The 18604-nt window shown below is 38.9% G+C and overlaps 1 protein-coding gene across 2 annotated transcripts in view; it reads right to left on the minus strand.

Annotated features, from left to right (window-relative positions):
* LOC112445982 (craniofacial development protein 2) overlaps window positions 1-18604 on the minus strand; it is a 62227-nt gene that overhangs the window by 8548 nt on the left and 35075 nt on the right. The window contains exon 2 of one of the 2 annotated variants that reach the window (XM_059885062.1): window positions 1385-18367. The exons of the other annotated variant lie outside the window; for it this stretch is intronic. Coding sequence (XP_059741045.1) covers window positions 8410-9333 — 924 coding nt within the window. The 5' untranslated portion in view covers window positions 9334-18367 and the 3' untranslated portion in view covers window positions 1385-8409. Of the gene's footprint in view, window positions 1-1384; window positions 18368-18604 lie in introns of those variants that run through there. 2 annotated transcript variants of the gene reach the window in all.

Genomic DNA, 18604 nt, shown 5'->3' on the forward strand with positions numbered 1-18604 from the left:
CAAAGAATCAGACATGACTGAGTGACTTTTACTCACTCACTCCCTAGAAAATGACAAGAAAACTGAGGTTCATAAAAGTTAAATGAAGAAGTAAGGATTCAAAACCAAGAAAACAAAAACAAAACACAAACAAACAAAAAGTCAGATGAGAGTGCCACTTAGCTATGTGATGGAATTCTTGCTCACTATGCCCACCTTGAAGCAAGGGAAGGGGGGTATATTACAATATCCGAAACTGGAAATACAAATATATTTTCTGAGTAAAGTTGTTAAATAGAATGATTTTTTTTTACATAATGAGATTAATAGGATTTTGTAAGTGATCTAAAAATGCATACAATAATAATAACTGCCATTAAATTAAATGACAATGTGCTTAGTCACTCAGTCACGTCCAACTCTTTGTGACCCCATGGACTTCCTCTCTGTCCATGGAATTCTTTAGGCAAGAATATTGAAGTGGGTACCCTTTCCCTTCTGCAGGGGATTTCCCCAACCCAGAGACTGAACTCAGGTTTCCCACATTGTAGGAGAATTCTTTACCATGTGAGCCACCAGGGAAGCCCAAATGCCAATGTAGTAGATGTTTTTCTGAAACTGCCATCCAAGATTCATTCTCTTTTCTTCTAATAATAAACCTATACTTTTTCTCTAGGGAACAATGTTCCCTGTGCCTTTTGTCCTCATGTTTTGGATGGAACGGAAATCATCCCAGATTTTGGAGGTAGGTATGTGATCTAGGTTGGACTTACTTAAAATAATTGTTTGGGGGGCTGGAAACATGCAAATATGAATTTAATCAAGGTAAGGCCAAGACTTTGTGGATTTTTCTGAGAGGAGCTGACCCTTTTTTCCTGTTAAATTGGAAATCAGTAAGATGTTAATATCACAGTAATCCAAGTCTATGCCCCAACCAGTAACGCTGAAGAAGCTGAAGTTGAACGGTTCTATGAAGACCTACAAGACCTTTTACAACTAACACCCCAAAAAAGATGTCCTTTTCATTATAGGGGACTGGAATGCAAAAGTAGGAAGTCAAGAAACACCTGGAGTAACAGGCAAATTTGGCCTTGGAATACGGAATGAAGCAGGGCAAAGACTAATAGAGTTTTGCCAAGAAAATGCTCTGGTCATAACAAACACCCTCTTCCAACAACACAAAAGAAGACTCTATACATGGACATCACCAGATGGTCAACACCAAAAACAGATTGATTATATGCTTTGCAGCCAGAGATGGAAAAGCTCTATACAGTCAGCAAAAACAAGACCAGGAGCTGACTGTGGTTCAGACCATGAACTCCTTATTGCCAAATTCAGACTTAAATTGAAGAAAGTAGGGAAAACCACTTGACCATTCAGGTATGACCTAAATCAAATCCCTTATGATTATACAGTGGAAGTGAGAAATAGATTTAAGGGCCTAGATCTGATAGATAGAGTGCCTGATGAACTATGGAATAAGGTTCGTGACATTGTACAGGAGACAGGGATCAAGACCATTCCCATAGAAAAGAAATGCAAAAAAGCAAAATGGCTGTCTGGGGAGGCCTTACAAATAGCTGTGAAAAGAAGAAAAGCAAGGAGAAAAGGAAAGATATAAGGATCTGAATGGAGAGTTCCAAAGTATAGCAAGAAGAGATAAGAAAGCCTTCTTCAGCGATCAATGCAAAGAAATAGAGGAAAACAACAGAATGGGAAAGACTAGGGATCTCTTCAAGAAAATCAGAGATACCAAAGGAACATTTCATGCAAAGATGAGCTTGATAAAGGACAGAAATGGTATGGACCTAACAGAAGCAGAAGATATTAAGAAGAGATGGCAAGAATACACAGAAGAACTGTACAAAAAAGATCTTCACGACCCAGATAATCACGATGGTGTGATCACTGACCTAGAGCCAGACATCCTGGAATGTGAAATCAAGTGGGCCTTAGAAAGCATCACTAAGAACAAAGCTAGTGGAGGTGATGGAATTCCAGTTGAACTATTTCAAATCCTGCAAGATGATGCTGTCAAAGTGCTGCGCTCAATATGCTGGCAAATTTGGAAAACTCAGCAGTGGCCACAAGACTGGAAAAAGTCAGTTTTCATTCCAAACCCAAAGAAAGGCAATGCCAAAGAATGCTCAAACTACCGCACAATTGCACTCATCTCACATGCTAGTAAAGTAATGCTCAAAATTCTCCAAGCCAGGCTTCAGCAATATGTGAACCGTGAACCTTCTGATGTTCAAGCTGGTTTTAGAAAAGGCAGAGGAACCAGAGATCAAATTGCCAACATCCGCTGGATCATAGAAAAAGCAAGAGAGTTCCAGAAAAACATCTATTTCTGCTTTATTGACTATGCCAAAGCCTTTGACTGTGTGGATCACAATAAACTGTGGAAAATTCTGAAAGAGATGGGAATACCAGACCACCTGATCTGCCTCTTGAGAAATTTGTATGCAGGTCAGGAAGCAACAGTTAGAACTGGACATGGAACAACAGACTGGTTCCAAATAGGAAAAGGAGTTCGTCAAGGCTGTATATTGTCACCCTGTTTATTTAACTTATATGCAGAGTACATCATGAGAAACGCTGGACTGGAAGAAAGACAAACTGGAATCAAGATTGCTGGGAGAAATATCAATAACCTCAGATATGCAGATGACACCACCCTTATGGCAGAAAGTGAAGAGGAACTCAAAAGCCTCTTGATGAAAGTGAAAGTGGAGAGTGAAAAAGTTGGCTTAAAGCTCAACATTCAGAAAACGAAGATCATGGCATCTGGTCCCACCACTTCATGGGAAATAGATGGGGAAAAAGTAGAAACAGTGTCAGACTTTATTTTTCTGGGCTCCAAAATCACTACAGATGGTGACTGCAGCCATGAAATTAAAAGACGCTTACTCCTTGGAAGGAAAGTTATGACCAACCTAGATAGCATATTCAAAAGCAGAGACATTATTTTGCCAACAAAGGTCTGTCTAGTCAAGGCTATGGTTTTTCCTGCGGTCATGTATGGATGTGAGAGTTGGACTGTGAAGAAGGCTGAGCACCGAAGAATTGATGCTTTTGAACTGTGGTGTTGGAGAAGACTCTTGAGAGTCCCTTGGACTGGAAGGAGATCCAACCAGTCCATTCTGAAGATCAGCCCTGGGATTTCTTTGGAAGGAATGATGCTAAAGCTGAAACTCCAGTACTTTGGCCACCTCATGCGAAGAGTTGACTCATTGGAAAAGCCTCTGATGCTGGGAGGGATTGGGGGCAGGAGGAGAAGGGGTCGACAGAGGATGAGATGGCTGGATGGCATCACTGACTCGATGGACGTGAGTCTGAGTGAACTCCAGGAGTTGGTGATGGACAGGGAGGCCTGGCATGCTGCGATTCATGGGGTCTCAAAGAGTCAGACACGACTGAGCGACTGATCTGATCTGATCTGATCTGAAGATGTTAATATAGAGGTTTGTAAGAGTCAGCATTAAGAACTTCTTTCAAAATAAAGCAAATATCAAGAAAAGCAGTTGAAGAAATGCATCAAAATCAAACCTTAGAGTACTGTTTGAACCCTTAATATTAATTAATTTTTAAAAATTTTAGCCAGTTTTCTTTTGCTTCCCTCTCTTTCCCCTTCCTTCTTCTTTTTTTTTTTTTCCCCTTCCTTCTTTCCTTTGCTTCCTATATGCCGGCAACTGAGAATGTTAATATAATCTGTTTTATGTTAGCCTGTATATACACTTTTTCTTTAACCCACACAACAAGCTTATAGTTGGGCATAATTATTCTCATCTTCTGATCATGACTGAGGAATTCCATGGTCATGCACCTAATAAGCCACAAAGCTATAATTCAACTTCAAGTCAGTCTGATTCCAAAGCAGATGGTCTTCACTATATTCGCTGCTCTCAGAGAACAGGGCTCCTAAGGCACCAAGCCTTGAGGTTTCAGCAGCTCATATGTACTTATAATTTAAGGGCCGTGTCTGTATGACAGACGTGATGTGACAATAACACACTTGCTCTGGCCTGTGATGTGAAAATTGATTTGCTTTTGAAAATGTACTGATTCCTTGACCAGGCCTCAGTTTTTAAAATCTATTATATTGAAATATAGTAGATTTACAATGTTGTGTTAGTTTCTGGTGTATATATAGCTGCTTCTTAGAATATTACTGAAATGATTATCAAGGACAAGTCATTTATAAAATGTATTTTTTAATAATTTTTTAATTATAACTTTCTTTGGCTGTGTTGGGACTTAGTTGTGGTACATGAGATCTTTGGACCATGCAGGATACTTAGTGGCTGGTGTATGGATTCTCTAGTTGTGACACTAGGGCTTGGTAGCAGTTGTGGTTAGTGGACTTAGCTGCTCTGAGGCATGTGGAATCTGAGTTCCCTGACCAGGGATTGAACCTGTGTCCCTTGTATTGCAAGGCAAATTCTTAACCACTGGACCACAGAGAAGTCCCTAAAATGTATTTCTTTAAAGCAAATTGTATTTTCTACTTATAGCCTAAAAATCAGGTGTATGTCCAAGAGAAATTTTTCATATTCATTCATCCTACAACAGACATTTAGAGATGTTTAGACATTTACAGCATATCAGGCAAGAAGCAAACAAGCAATGGAGTATCTGAACTGGGTTGCTTAGAACAAAAATTTGCCTAAAGTGGTTATACCCATTTTGGGATATATGTGTTATATCCTGTGTGGCAATGTACTACTTTGCTGTATTTGTGAAATTTCAAAGGAAGTAATTTTTTCAAAGGGTAAGAGTCTGAGAGACAGTACTGAATAAACCTCCTGTGTCTCAGTTTCCTCAACAGTAAAATGATGATAATAATGGTTTTATTATTGATATTAGTTTGGTCATGCCGCATGTGGAATCTTAGTTCCCTGACCAGGAACTGAACCACTGCCCCCTGAAGTTGGAAGGGCAGAATCTTAACAACTGGACTACCAGGGAAGTCCTAGCAATACTGTTATTAGTAAGACACCACCTCCTCCTACGTTTCTCAATTAAATGAACTTCTGACTTGAAACTTAACTATTTAGTTAAGTTTGAGTATTTATTGATTAGATTTCCAAAGGATTTGATTCAATTTCTCTTCTCTCTCACGCCCTTTCTTTCATGCACATAAAAATATGCTACATAATTTATCTCCCCCCCAAAAAAAACAAGTTATAATACATGCCCAGCATTGAAATATGTTAATTGTATTTTATCAAGGAACAAAAGATCATTGCTATACATGGTGAACAAAGAAATAGATCAATAGTTTTCATTACAAAAATACATTGTTTTAAAAATACCTCTCTTCTCAGATTTTCTGTCAATGTTAATGTAGCCTTGTGGCTTAAATAAGTTTTACAAAACAAAAGCCAGGTATCTTGAATCATTTAAAGTATGGTGACTTCAGAACAGCGATAGTATTATTGTTTAAATAACGTTATGTCACTTGCACATATTCTGTCTTTCTATCTATTTAGGGAGAAACTACGCTAAGACAGGAGAAGGCAATGGCACCCACTCCAGTACTCTTGCCTGGAAAATCCCATGGGAGGAGCTTCTAGGCTACAGTCCATGGGGTCGCTAACAGTCTGACATGACTGAGCGGCTTCACTTTCACTTTTCACTTTCATGCATTGGAGAAGGAAATGGCAACCCACTCCAGTGATCCTGCCTGGAGGATCCCAGAGATGGGGGAGCCTGGTGGGCTGCCGTCTATGGGGTCGCACAGAGTCGGACACGACTGAAGTGACTTAGCAGCAGGCTAAGACAATAGGGATATCTTTCAAATAAATGAAATTAGAGAAATGTTCCTTTATTCCTCTCACCATAATAGATTAGAATGGACCATTGGAATCTATTTCAAACAAATCAAAAGTCTCTAGTATATTTGTATTGAAAAGACCAAAATGTTTAAGTTGTCATCTCAGAACAGCAGATAGATTTGAAAACAAACACATTAATTTTCTAGCTTTATTGAGTTAGGTTAAATTTAGTTTAAGTGTTAGTCACTCAGTTGTGTCCAACTCTTTGTGACCCCATGAACTGTAGCCAGCCAGGCTCCTCTGTCCATGGAATTCTCCAGGCAAGAATACTGGAGTGCATAGCCATTCCCTTCTCCATGGGATGATATCCAGGTCTCCTACATTGGAGACAGATTCATTACCACCTGAGCTACCAGGGAAGCTCTCTTTAAGCTTTCAGTCAGTCAGTCAGTTCAATTGCTCAGTCACGTCCGACTCTTTGCAACGCCATGAACCGCAGCACACCAGGCCTCCTTGTCCATCACCAACTTCCGGAGTTTACCCAAACTCATGTCCATTGAGCCGGTGATGCTATCCAACCATCTCATCCTCTGTCGTCCACTTCTCCTCCTGCCCTCAATCCTTCTCACCATCAGGGTCTTTTCAAATGAGTCATCTCTCTCTTCACATCAGGTGGCTGAAGTATTGGAGTTTCAGCCTCAACATCAGTCCTTCCAATGAACACCCAGGACTGATCTCTTTTATGATGGACTGGTTGGATCTCCTTGCAGTCCAAGAGACTCTCAAGAGTCTTCTCCAACACCACAGTTCAAAAGCATCAATTCTTCAGCGCTCAGCTTTCTTTATAGTACAACTCTCACATCCATCCATGACCACTGGAAAAATCATAACCTTGACTAGATGGACATTTGTTGACCAAGTAATGTCTCTGCTTTCTAATATGCTAAGTTGGTCAAAACTTACCTCCCAAGGAGTAAGCGTCTTTTAATTTCATGGCTGCAGTCACCATCTGCAGTGATTTTGGAGCCCAGAAAAATAAAGTCTGACACTGTTTCCACTGTTTCCCCATCTATTTGCCATGACGTGATGGGACCAGATGCCATGATCTTCGTTTTCTGAATGTTGAATTTTAAGCCAACTTTTTCACCCTCCTCTTTCACTTTCATCAAGAGGCTCTTTAGTTCTTCTTTACTTTCTGCCATAAGGGTGGTATCATCTGCATATCTGAGGTTATTGATATTTCTCCCGGCAATCTTGATTCCAGCTTGTGCTTCATCCAGCCCAGTATTTCTCATGATGTATTCTGCATATAAGTTAAATAAGCAGGGTGACAATATACAGCCTTGATGTACTCCTTTTCTTATTTGGAACCTGTCTGTTGATCAGTTCAAACTGTTGATTCCTGATCTGCATATAGGTTTCTCAAGAGGCAGGTCAGGTGGTCTGGTTTTCCCATCTCTTTCAGAATTTTCCACAGTTTATTGTGATCCACACAGTCAAAGGCTTTGGCATAGTCAATAAAGCAGAAATGGATGTTCTTCTGGAACTCTCTTGCTTTTTCAATGATCCAGTGGATGTTGGCAATTTGATCTCTGGTTCCTCTGCCTTTTCTAAAACCAGCTTGAACATCTGGAACTTCACAGTTCATGTAATGCTGAAGCCTGGCTTGGAGAATTTTGAGTGTTACTTTACTAGCATGTGAGAAGAGTGCAATTGTGCAGTAGTTTGAGCATTCTTTGGCATTGCCTTTCTTTGGGATTGGAATGAAAACTGACCTTTTCCAGTCCTGTGGCCACTACTGAGTTTTCCAAATTTGCTGACATATTGAATGCAGCACTTTCACAGCATCATCTTTTAGGATTTGAAATAGCTCAACTGGAATTCCATCACCTCCACTAGCTTTGTTCATAGTGATGCTTCCTAAGGCCCACTTGACTTCACATTCCAGGATGACTGGCTCTAGCCTAGTGATCACACCATCGTGATTATCTGGGTCGTGAAGATCTTTTTGGACAGTTCTGCATATTCTTGCCACCTCTTCTTAATATCTTCTGCTTCTGTTAGGTCCATACCATTTCTGTCCTTTATTGAGCCTATCTCTGCATGAAATGTTCCCTTGGTATTTCTAATTTTCTTGAAGAGATCTCTAGTCTTTCCCATTCTATTGTTTTCCTCTATTTCTTTGCATTGATCGCTGAGGAAAGCTTTCTTATCTCTCCTTGCTACTCTTTGGAACTCTACATACAAATGGGAATATTTTTCCTTTTCTCCTTTGCTTTTCACTTCTCTTCTTTTCACAGCTATTTGTAAGGCTTCCTTAGACAGCCATTTTGCTTTTTTGCATTTCTTTTTCTTGGGGATGGTCTTGATCCCTGTCTCCTGTACAATGCCATGAACCTCCGTCCATAGTTCATCAGGCACTCTGTCTATCATATCTAGTCCCTTAAATCTATTTCTCACTTCCACTGTATAATCATAAGGGATTTGATTTAGGTCATACCTGAATGGTCTAGCAGTTTCCTCCACTTTCTCCAATTTAAGTCTGAATTTGGCAAAGGAGTTCATGCTCTGAACCACAGTCAGCTCCTGGTCTTGTTTTTGCTGACTGTATAGAGCTTCTCCATCTTTGGCTGCAAAGAATATAATCAATCTAATTTTGGTGTTGACCATCTGGTGATGTCCATGTGTAGAGTCTTCTCATGTGTTGTTGGAAGAGGGTGTTTGCTATGACCATGGCATTCTCTTGGCAAAACTCTATTAGCTTTTGGCCTGCTTCATTCCATACTCCAAAGCCAAATTTGCCTGTTACTCCAGGTGTTTCTTGACTTCCTACTTTTGCATTCCAGTCCTCTATAATGAAAAGGACATCTTTTTGGGGTGTTAGTTCTAGAAGGTGTTGTAGATCTTCACAGAACCATTCAGCTTCAGCTTCTTCAGTGTTACTGGTTGGGGTATAGACTTGGATTACTGTGATATTGAATGGTTTGCCTTGGAAACGAACAGAGATCATTCTGTTGTTTTTGAGATTGCACCCGAGTACTGCATTTCGGACTCTTTTGTTGACCATGATGGCTACACCATTTCTTCTAAGGGATTCCTGCCCACAGTAGTAGATACAATGGTCATCTGAGTTAAATTCACCCATTCCAGTCCATTTGAGTTCGCTGATTCCTAGAATGTTGACATTCACTCTTGCCATCTCCTGTTTGACCACTTCCAATCTGCCTTGATTCATGGACCTAACATTCCAGGTTCCTATACAATATTGCTCTTTACAGCATCGGACCTTGCTTCTATCACCAGTCACATCCACAGCTGGGTATTGTTTTTGCTTTGGCTCCATCCCTTCATTCTTTCTGGAGTTATTTCTCCACTGATCTCCAGTAGTATATTGGGCAACTACTGACCTGGGGAGTTCCTCTTTCAGTATCCTATCATTTTGCCTTTTCATACTGGTCATTGGGTTCTCAAGGCAAGAATACTGAAGTGGTTTTCCATTCCCTCCTCCAGTGGACCACATTCTGTCAGACCTCTCCACCATGACCCGCCCATCTTGGGTGGCCCCACACTGCATGGCTTAGTTTCATCAAGTTAGACAAGGCTCTGGTCCGTGTAATTAGGTTGAATAATTTTCTGTGATTATGGTTTCAGTGTGTCTGCCCTCTGATGCCCTCTTACAACACCTACTGTCTTACTTGGGTCCCATGTCCAAGAAGCAGTGGCTGCGTGGGCGCAGGAGGGCTGAGAGGAGCTACTCCACGTTCAAGATCAGGAGGGGCGGCCGGTGAGGAGATACCCCTCGTCCTAGGTAAGGAACAGCAGCTGCGCTTTGCTGGAACAGCCGTGAAGAGATACCCCACGTCCAAGGTAAGAGAAAATAATGCTAGATTTATAAAATAAAAATCTCCATAAAAAGACTTTAGTGATAAGAGAAATATTAAAAGTAAAAACAACTATTCATCCTTGATGTTTCTTTACTAGTAACATATGCTGCTTCTGCTGCTGCTGCTAAGTCACGCTTCAGTGGTGTCCGATTCTGTGCGACCCCATAGATGGCAGCCCACTAGGCTCCTCCATCCCTGGGATTCTGCAGGCAAGAACACTGGAGTGGCTTGCCATTTCCTTCTCCAATGCATGAAAGTGAAAAGTGAAAGTGAAGTCTCTCAGTCATGTCCGACTCTTAGCGACCCCATGGACTGCAGCCTACCAGGCTCTCCATGGGATTTTCCAGGCAAGAGTACTGGAGTGGGTCGCCAGTGTCTTCTCCACCTAGTGACATATAGACAACCATAAAATTCAGATTCTTAATATAAATTTATGAACTAGAGGTGAATCACTTAGGCATATACAAATTGCTAGATAAATGCCAGGAAGATGTTATAATGCTAGAGAGTAGTTCTTTATATCACTGTTTCACTATTTTAACTATATTTAACTATATTATTCTAACATCTTATCAGCTCAAATGCAATACTAAGTATTATGTTGCATGTCACTCTATACTTGATGTTAAATTAATCATAATGATTAATTATAGTATTTGGCATCATTTGTTATTTTTTTCAACATAATTAAAATTCATACAATTTTCACACAATAGTAGGATACAAATTCAAGTTCCCATAGACCATAAACTAGGAGACACTGGATCATATCCAGGGACATAAAACAAGGTGCAAAAATGTTCATGATCTAAAGGTATTGAAATCATACAGAGTCTGTTCTCTTATTACTTTGGGATTATGTCAGAAATCAATATTATCAAAAGATATTTGAAAATAACACATATTTTCAAATGCAATGTGACATTGACCAAGAGAGATATTTGATTTAACCATTAAAAACCTCAATAAAGTTATAAGACTGAAAAAATACAGAGGGTGATTGCAGAGAAGAAAGCACTTAAATGAGGAATTAATATCAAAATGAGAAACTAATATCAAAGATAGTTTTAAAAATCCCATGTATATGGAAATTAAATGTCCACTTTAAATTATGGCTGTATCTAAGAAGCTGTAATAAGGAAAATTAGAAAGTATTTGTAACAGAATAAAAATGAAAAGAAAAGTTACCAGAATTTGTTGCATGCAGCTGAAGCTGCTCAATGTGTAGTCTTGAGTAAGATATGAAAACAGATAATGGACAATAGCATAAAGTTTTGTGAAATTTGACAAAATTTGTACTTTAGTTAGTAATAGTATATCACATGTTAATTTCCTGTTTGTTTTTTTTACAACATAATATTTCTTTATATTCTCAGAATTGGTTTATAAATTCCAAGCCTCATTCAAAATTTTTTAATCACTAAGATAATAAATTTTCTAGATTTTAGCAGTAATACTAGATGCCAAAATATATGGAAATATATCAAAGTTTGGAGAGAATATAAATTAGAAATCTACCATTCTATTCATACTAAGTCAAACAAGTGAAATCAAAAGGTCATACATTTTTTAGCTAGGTAAAAATTAATAAATTTTCTAAAATATGCATATTGTATTACATATACTATTTATATATATGTATTCAAAAGCCTTTCTAATACACTTGATAAAGACTTGAGAAAGAACAACAATGACAATAACAACAAAAAAGAGACGGAGAAATTGGAAAACATAAACTAAATGCAGATACTTTTTAAGGTTTTTATGGACTTGATGAGCTGAACACTCAGTTTAGCTTCAGTGACACAATTATAAGATTTTTTAATCACACAATTATTCTTTCAAAATTGAATGTGTCTGTACAAATGTCCAGTGTAGACAGCTGTCTAAACAATAAGAATTCTATGTATCAAGACAGGTGCTGTCATTACCCTGCAAATCCATAACACAAGTGTTCATTTATAAAAGATTTGAAAGAAAAAGACTAAACATAAAAAATAAATAATTAAATATCTTGGTAGGAAAATAGAGCAATGAATTTCAATTTATCACATGCACAAAAAACTTTAATATATAGTCTGAAGAAAATTATAGACCTTTGTCCACTGCTGTGGAAGTATTTTGATACCACATAATAATACCTGATTTGAGAAATTTATTTCAGCTAACTAAGAAGTTCAGGACACTGCTTCACAGTGTTACTAAGAATTACTTGGTACATTTACAAAACCTGAAGAATCAACCTAATTTACAAATTTTGAGACAAGAGCTACTTCAGGGCAAGAACAAACTTACTTATCATGGTTTTGCCAGTATCTCTCTGAGGCTACTGAATGTATTCGGCTCTGAATGCATGAAGGAGCATGCCTGACTGAAGACCTACCCTACTGGAAGAAAAGTTGTAGCGTGGTCAGCTTACACTGTCCCATTGGCTTAAAATCAATGGGCAGGTGATCAAAAGCAGTTCTCAATTAGGGGTGATATGCCCCCCACAGTAAATTTGACAGTACCTGCAGTCATTTTGGGGTGTCACAACTGACAAGGGTGCTGTCATCGAGGAGGTAAAAGCTTGGGATACTGCCAAACATCCCATAATGCCCAGGTCGGCTCCACCCAACAGAAATCTGTCTGGCCCAAAATGTCAATACTGCTAAGTTAAGAAATCCCTAATATTCAGAAGTTAACTGAATATTAATGACAGCATTAGACAGTCATCCAGAGCCAAATCCACCAAACCCTACCTTGTTTAAATAAAAATGTTTCATTATAGAGTTGAGTACTCATTTTCCAAAAAGGAAAAGCTACTGAAATGGAAATGTGGAAGTAAAATGAAAAGCCTTCCATGTTCTCTTAGCTAATGGACAATATTTCACACATCTTTGTATTTATCATCAAATGTGTTATTTAGGAACTGTGGTTAAACATAAGTTACAATGGAATGCAAACACAGACATTTCATCTCTCCTAAAAAATACACACTCATTATTGTCATGAGAATACGGAAACAGGAAAGGTAAAGATGTTCATGGATATAGTTAACATCTCTTGAGTGCTTTCAATCTGTCAAGGACTACATTAAGTGCTTTCCCTGGGTTTTCATGTAAATGGTTAAGTTCTATCAATTTCAGAAATTAAGTGTTCCAGTAAGAACACTATTAGCTCATTTACTTAAAGTTGTATTGTAATTTATCTTCTACATATTTCTTTCCTCCTCTAGACTGTGAGATCTTCTGGAGGACACAGTCCCTTTTCTTATTCATCGTTTTATCCCCAAGGGCCTAGCACCTTATCACAAAATAGTGCATTCATTAGAGGTTTGTTACATGAATAAAGGTATCACTATTCAGTAAATCTTTCTCTTCATGGACTAATATTTACAAAATACTCTTATATATATGTTTGTCTATCAAATACCACTGTGAGAAAGTTAGATAAAAAGTTTCTGCCCTCTGAGTTTCTGTATTATAGGGAATAAGGGAGAAGAGAAAAAAGAGTCATTTTCCTTCCTTCTAAATGTCACAATAAAAAATAATATATAAATTATTATTGTAACCAAGAAATACTGATAATTGTATAGGTCTGCCCAAACTGGATGGAGAGTATATGCTTTCAGAGTATGGACTGGGTGAGTAAACACAAAATGTAACACCTTCCAATTTTTTCAACATAAACTATTTCTGTGTTTCTTAGATGAGAAAAAAAGGCCTGTGGAATGGTCTCTGGTCACTTTGAGCTAGTCTCCAACAGCAGATCCTTCTGTTTGCTACCCAGTGAATGGAAAGACCCCAAGATGGGCTGCCAGAGAGCTGCAACACATGCAAAGCACTTGCAGTCCCTCTTGTTTTCTTATTTTTCCTGTTTTCATTGGCAGAATTTTTTCCCTGCCCAAAGCAGAGCTGCAAATGAAAGCAGCTGCCCAAAGTGGAAGAAGTTCAAAGACTAGGGAAGAAAGAGAAATGAGGTGGGGTCAAATGAGGAAAGCAACTGAGGACAACAAGAAGACTCTTGGCAGCTCTGCCTGGTACAAAAGTCTAAAACAGAAAACATACCAGGGGACAGATGGACGGGCGGCAGCCATGGGCAAAGTGATGCACCCATAGGCTTTCAAGTGACAACTGAGCATCACACTTTTACACGGACTCACAAGCTCTTAATGCTCCCAGGGTGAGAAGTATTTCTAAATGCTTTTCTCTGAACTTCTGGTGGTTACTCTTTGGGTATCTGTCATATATTCATTCATGTTTCTGAATCATGCCACAGATGAAAATCTATTTGAAATCATGGTATGAATTTCTTCTTTCGTTTTATAACTTAAAAGTCTTCAAGGAAATATAGGTATGGTTATTTTGGAATCTAAATTCAATTCAATTTAGAAAATTGAATATATATCCTAGCTTTTTTTTTTTTTTAGCTATGAGGTTTAGTGCTTTTTTAGATATTAAAATTTAATCTTGAAATTTTTATAATAAGATTATCATTAAAATATTGTAATTACTTTCTTTTGAGGAATAACTTAAAGAAATAAAACAAATACAACTTTTAGGGCATTTCAGAATGTATTTTTTTAATGGATTTAAAGAATATATAAATATTTCACTATACTTTAAGACTTTTAGCAGACTTTTATGCAAATTATTTTTATATACTTACAATTCAATGCCAAATATATATGAATTACAGCATGCTGGAATTTCAAAACAGATTGGAAAAATCCATAAGAGTGGACAGATTCTCAGAAACAACTTATTTGAATATATTTGCAAGTTCACATATCTACGTTGTTAGCACAAAAACTATTCTAAAAGAATATATTTACAAGTAAGAACAACTATGAAATAAGACCTACAATTATTTAATCTATGTAGAAATTTCAGGAACGTAACTGTAGAATAGCAGACACTTTTTACAGACTAACTGCCAAATCTAGAAGCCTTTTCTTTCAGTCAACACTTTCCCACCATCGTGAGAACCATTTCTCATTAACAACCAAATTGTTTTCAGATGCTGTGCTATAAGGGGTTTCCTTAGAAACCGTTTGGTAAAAGACTGTGGCTTTCTTCCATAGAAATCTCAGCAGTGAAAAGGCAGATTTTCTGGCATAAATCAAACCCAATTTCTAGGGTTCACTAAACCCTTTCTCCTCAAAATAATGTTTTGTGACTTGATCTTAGCAGTTTATAGCACATGCAGGAGAGCTGTTGTGAGCCAGTTTTAAATGAATTTTATTCTACTTCTTTTGTCATTCAATAGAAATCACTCCCAGGGCTTGTTATACCTTGATGAAGGTTTGACCGCACAACTAATGAATAAAATAGTACATTTTACTGTATGGAAAATTCTGATTTTTTTTCCCCACTAAGTTTGCCCAAGAGAATCAATCTTTGTATTATTAGGGTACTATTATTTGTTCTGTTCTGATTTCAGAGTTGTTCCTACAACTATGTGCATGTATGCATGCGTGCTCAGTTGCTTTAGTTGTGTCTGACTCTTTGCGACCCTATAGGCTGTAGTCCACCAGGCTCCTTTGTCCATGGGAGTCTCCAGGCAAGAATACTGGAATGGGTTGCCATGCCCTCCTCCAGGGGATCTTCCTGACCCAGGGATCAAACCCCCATCTCCTGCACTGGCAGGTGAATTCTTTATCCCCTGAGTCACCTGGAAAGCCAGTATATACAATATATACTTTTTAAAATAGAAATTGGACAACAAAGTTTTTTGTACTAAAAACGTAGATATTTCAACTGGCTAGTTCAGTTCAGTCGCTCAGTCAAGTCCAACTCTTTGTGACCCCGTGGACTGCATAAGTATAGACTAATTAATGTTTTAGGAAGTTTCTAGTTGCGTACAAATTCATAAGAAACACTCCATAAATAAGCATATGTATCAATCACGTCTCAAGTGTGGGACTTGGCAGAGTACTTTAAATGGAAACCTAAAATTACTACTGGGATGGAATTATGTTTTTCCATGTCTCCATATCTTTCACATACATTGTACTCTTTGCCAACAATGTGCACCTCCCTCCCAAACAAACTTTATTCCTTCTTCAGATTCTGTTCAACCATCTCCTCATTCAACCGTTCATTTGTTCAATTAACTTTTACTAAGCACCCATCATTTGCTTGATTCTATACTAGATGCTGGGGGTGAATAAGGCAGACAGTGTCCTATCTTCATGAACTGATGGTTGATTGTAAATTATTCCTCTGTCCCTGAATTCCTAAGACAAAAACAAATACTTCCATCTTGGTGTGACCATTATCAATCTAGCAAGTATCTAACAGCATCTACTAAGTACTAGGCGCTTGCCATGTCATAGTACAATTATTTATTTGTGAACCTGCTTCACCTATTTCTTGCCTGGAAAATTCCATGGACGGAGGAGCCTGGTAGGCTGCAGTCCATGGGGTCGCTAAGAGTCCGACACGACTGAGCGACTTCCCTTTCACTTTTCATTTTCATGCATTGGAGAAAGAAATGGCAACCCACTCCACTATTCTTACCTGGAGAATCCCAGGGACAGGGGAGCCTGGTGGGCTTCCATCTATAAGGTCGCACAGAGTCGGACACAACTGAAGCGACTTAGCAGCAGCAGCAGCAGCTTCACCTATTTGACTGTGAGCTCTTTAAAGAAAGAGCCTTTATATCTCTTTGCATTCCAAACTAACACAATTCCTGGAATTTAATGGGTACAAAGTAAATGCTTGCTGAATAAATGATTGAATTAAACTAAAATATTTTAGCTAACAGGCTAGAATGTTATAACAGGCTTTCTTCTGTTTGAAAACTGTCCATAACGTATCATAGTTTTACAGAAGTATTGGCCCTGAAATGCTAAAAAATCAGCCAAACATTGTGAAAGATAAAAATCTAAAAATGGCTGAGCTGTTCTAAGAACTGTGGCAACTAGAGGCCCCACCAAAATACCAAGCATGTCTTTCTCAAGATTAAATAATAAGCCTATAGCATGATCCACTTAATTTCAAAAAATAATTCAAAATAGAAATTGGTCTATTAATAATTAAGTAACACAAGTCTTGTGGACATTTGATTTGAGGATATTTGAATTAAAAATGGATAACTTGCTTCCAAACGCATCTCACTGGGAATAAATGCCCTAAACCCCTACTATAATCTGTAAAACCCTATAAGATTTGCCACCCTGCCCCATCTCTCTGACCTCTCATTCCCTGCCTCTCTCCCCTTTCTACCAGACTAACCTCCTTGCTATTCCTTGAATATCCAAGCATTTCTGCCTTGGACCTTAGTACCTGTCCACCCTGCTGGGATCTTTCTTCCTCAGATACTTTCAGGGCAGACTCTCTCTTGCCTTCAGGTCTCTGCTCAAATGTCAGCTTTTCAGTGAGCCTTTCCTTGACATCGTATCTCAAACAGCAGGCCCACACCCTCCACTCCCAACCACTCCCTAACTTCCTTGCTGTTGTTGTTTAGTTGCTAAGTCAGGAATGACTCTTTTGCAATACAGTGGACTGTAGCCTACCAGGCTCCTTTGTCCATGGGATTTCCCAGGCAAGAATACTGGAGTGGGTCGAAGCCATCTCCTGCATGGGCAGGTGGATTCCTCACCACTAAGCCACCAGGGAAGCCCTTGATGATGTAGTAATCTATTCTAAAGTGAAAGTGAAAGTTAGTCACACAGTAGTGTCCAGCTCTTTTTGATCCCATGGACTGTAGCCCGCCAGGCTCCTCTGTCCTTGGAATTCTCCAGGCAAGAGTACTGGAATGGGTTGCCATTTCCTTCTCCAGGGGATCTTCCTGACCCTAGAATCTATTCTAAAGCACTAGTGAAATTCATAGGCTATAGGAGCCCCCTGTTCCTCCTCTCCTCCATCTTCCTTGGGTCTGAAGGTACTTCATAGGAAACTTTTAGCCTTGAGTTGAATGGATTTTGTCTTTCAAACAGACTAGATATATGGTGATATCTCTTTGCTGTTTGGAGGTTCTAGCAGTTATCCCTGGATACTCCCCTGATGTTCTCCTTTGTCCTGCATGACCCCTGAAAAGAACCAATGAATCATTCCTGAGGGGAGGGAGAGAGAGGCCTGAGGCCTTACATCTTGAACAACTCCAGAAGGTTAGGGGGACATTGTGTCAACCTTAACCAAAATGACTTTATTGAATCTGAAGAATCAGTTCAGTTCAGTTCAGTTCAGTCACTTAGTCGTGTCCGACTCTTTGCAACCCCATGAATCACAGCACGCCAGGCCTCCCTGTCCATCACCAACTCCCTGAGTTCACTCAGACTCACGTCCATCGAGTCGGTGATGCCATCCAGCCATCTCATCCTCTGTTGTCCCCTTCTCCTCCTGCCCCTAATCCCTCCCAGCATCAGAGGCTTTTCCAATGAGTCAACTCTTCGCATGAGGTGGCCAAAGTACTGGAGTTTCAGCTTTAACATCATTCCCTCCAAAGAAATCCCAGGGCTGATCTCCTTCAGAATGGACTGGTTGGATCTCCTTGCAGTCCAAGGGACTCTCAAGAGTCTTCTCCAACACCACAGTTCAAAAGCATCAATTCTTCGGCACTCAGCCTTCTTCACAGTCCTACTCTCACATCCATACATGACCACAGGAAAAACCAAAGCCTTGACTAGATGGGCCTTTGTTGGCAAAGTAATGTCTCTGCTTTTGAATATGCTATCTAGGTTGGACATAACTTTCCTTCCAAGGAGTAAGTGTCTTTTAATTTCATGGCTGCAGTCACCTGAAGAATAGAAGATAACATTTAAAAGACAATTAAATGTGGCACTAGTTGCTCTTCAAAAAATAAAAGTGGATGACTATATTTTCAGTTAAAGGAAGAATAAATAAGATTTAAGAACAAGGAAGACACCAGAGATAAAGAGATGTATTTCATAATGACAAAGGAGTCAACTGTCCAGGAGGATATAAGAATCTTAATGTGTATATATACCTAAGTGCTTCAAAATATATCAATCCA

The sequence above is a fragment of the Bos taurus genome, chromosome 3 (genome assembly GCF_002263795.3).
Source record: "Bos taurus isolate L1 Dominette 01449 registration number 42190680 breed Hereford chromosome 3, ARS-UCD2.0, whole genome shotgun sequence".
NCBI classification, from domain to species: Eukaryota; Metazoa; Chordata; class Mammalia; order Artiodactyla; family Bovidae; genus Bos; species Bos taurus.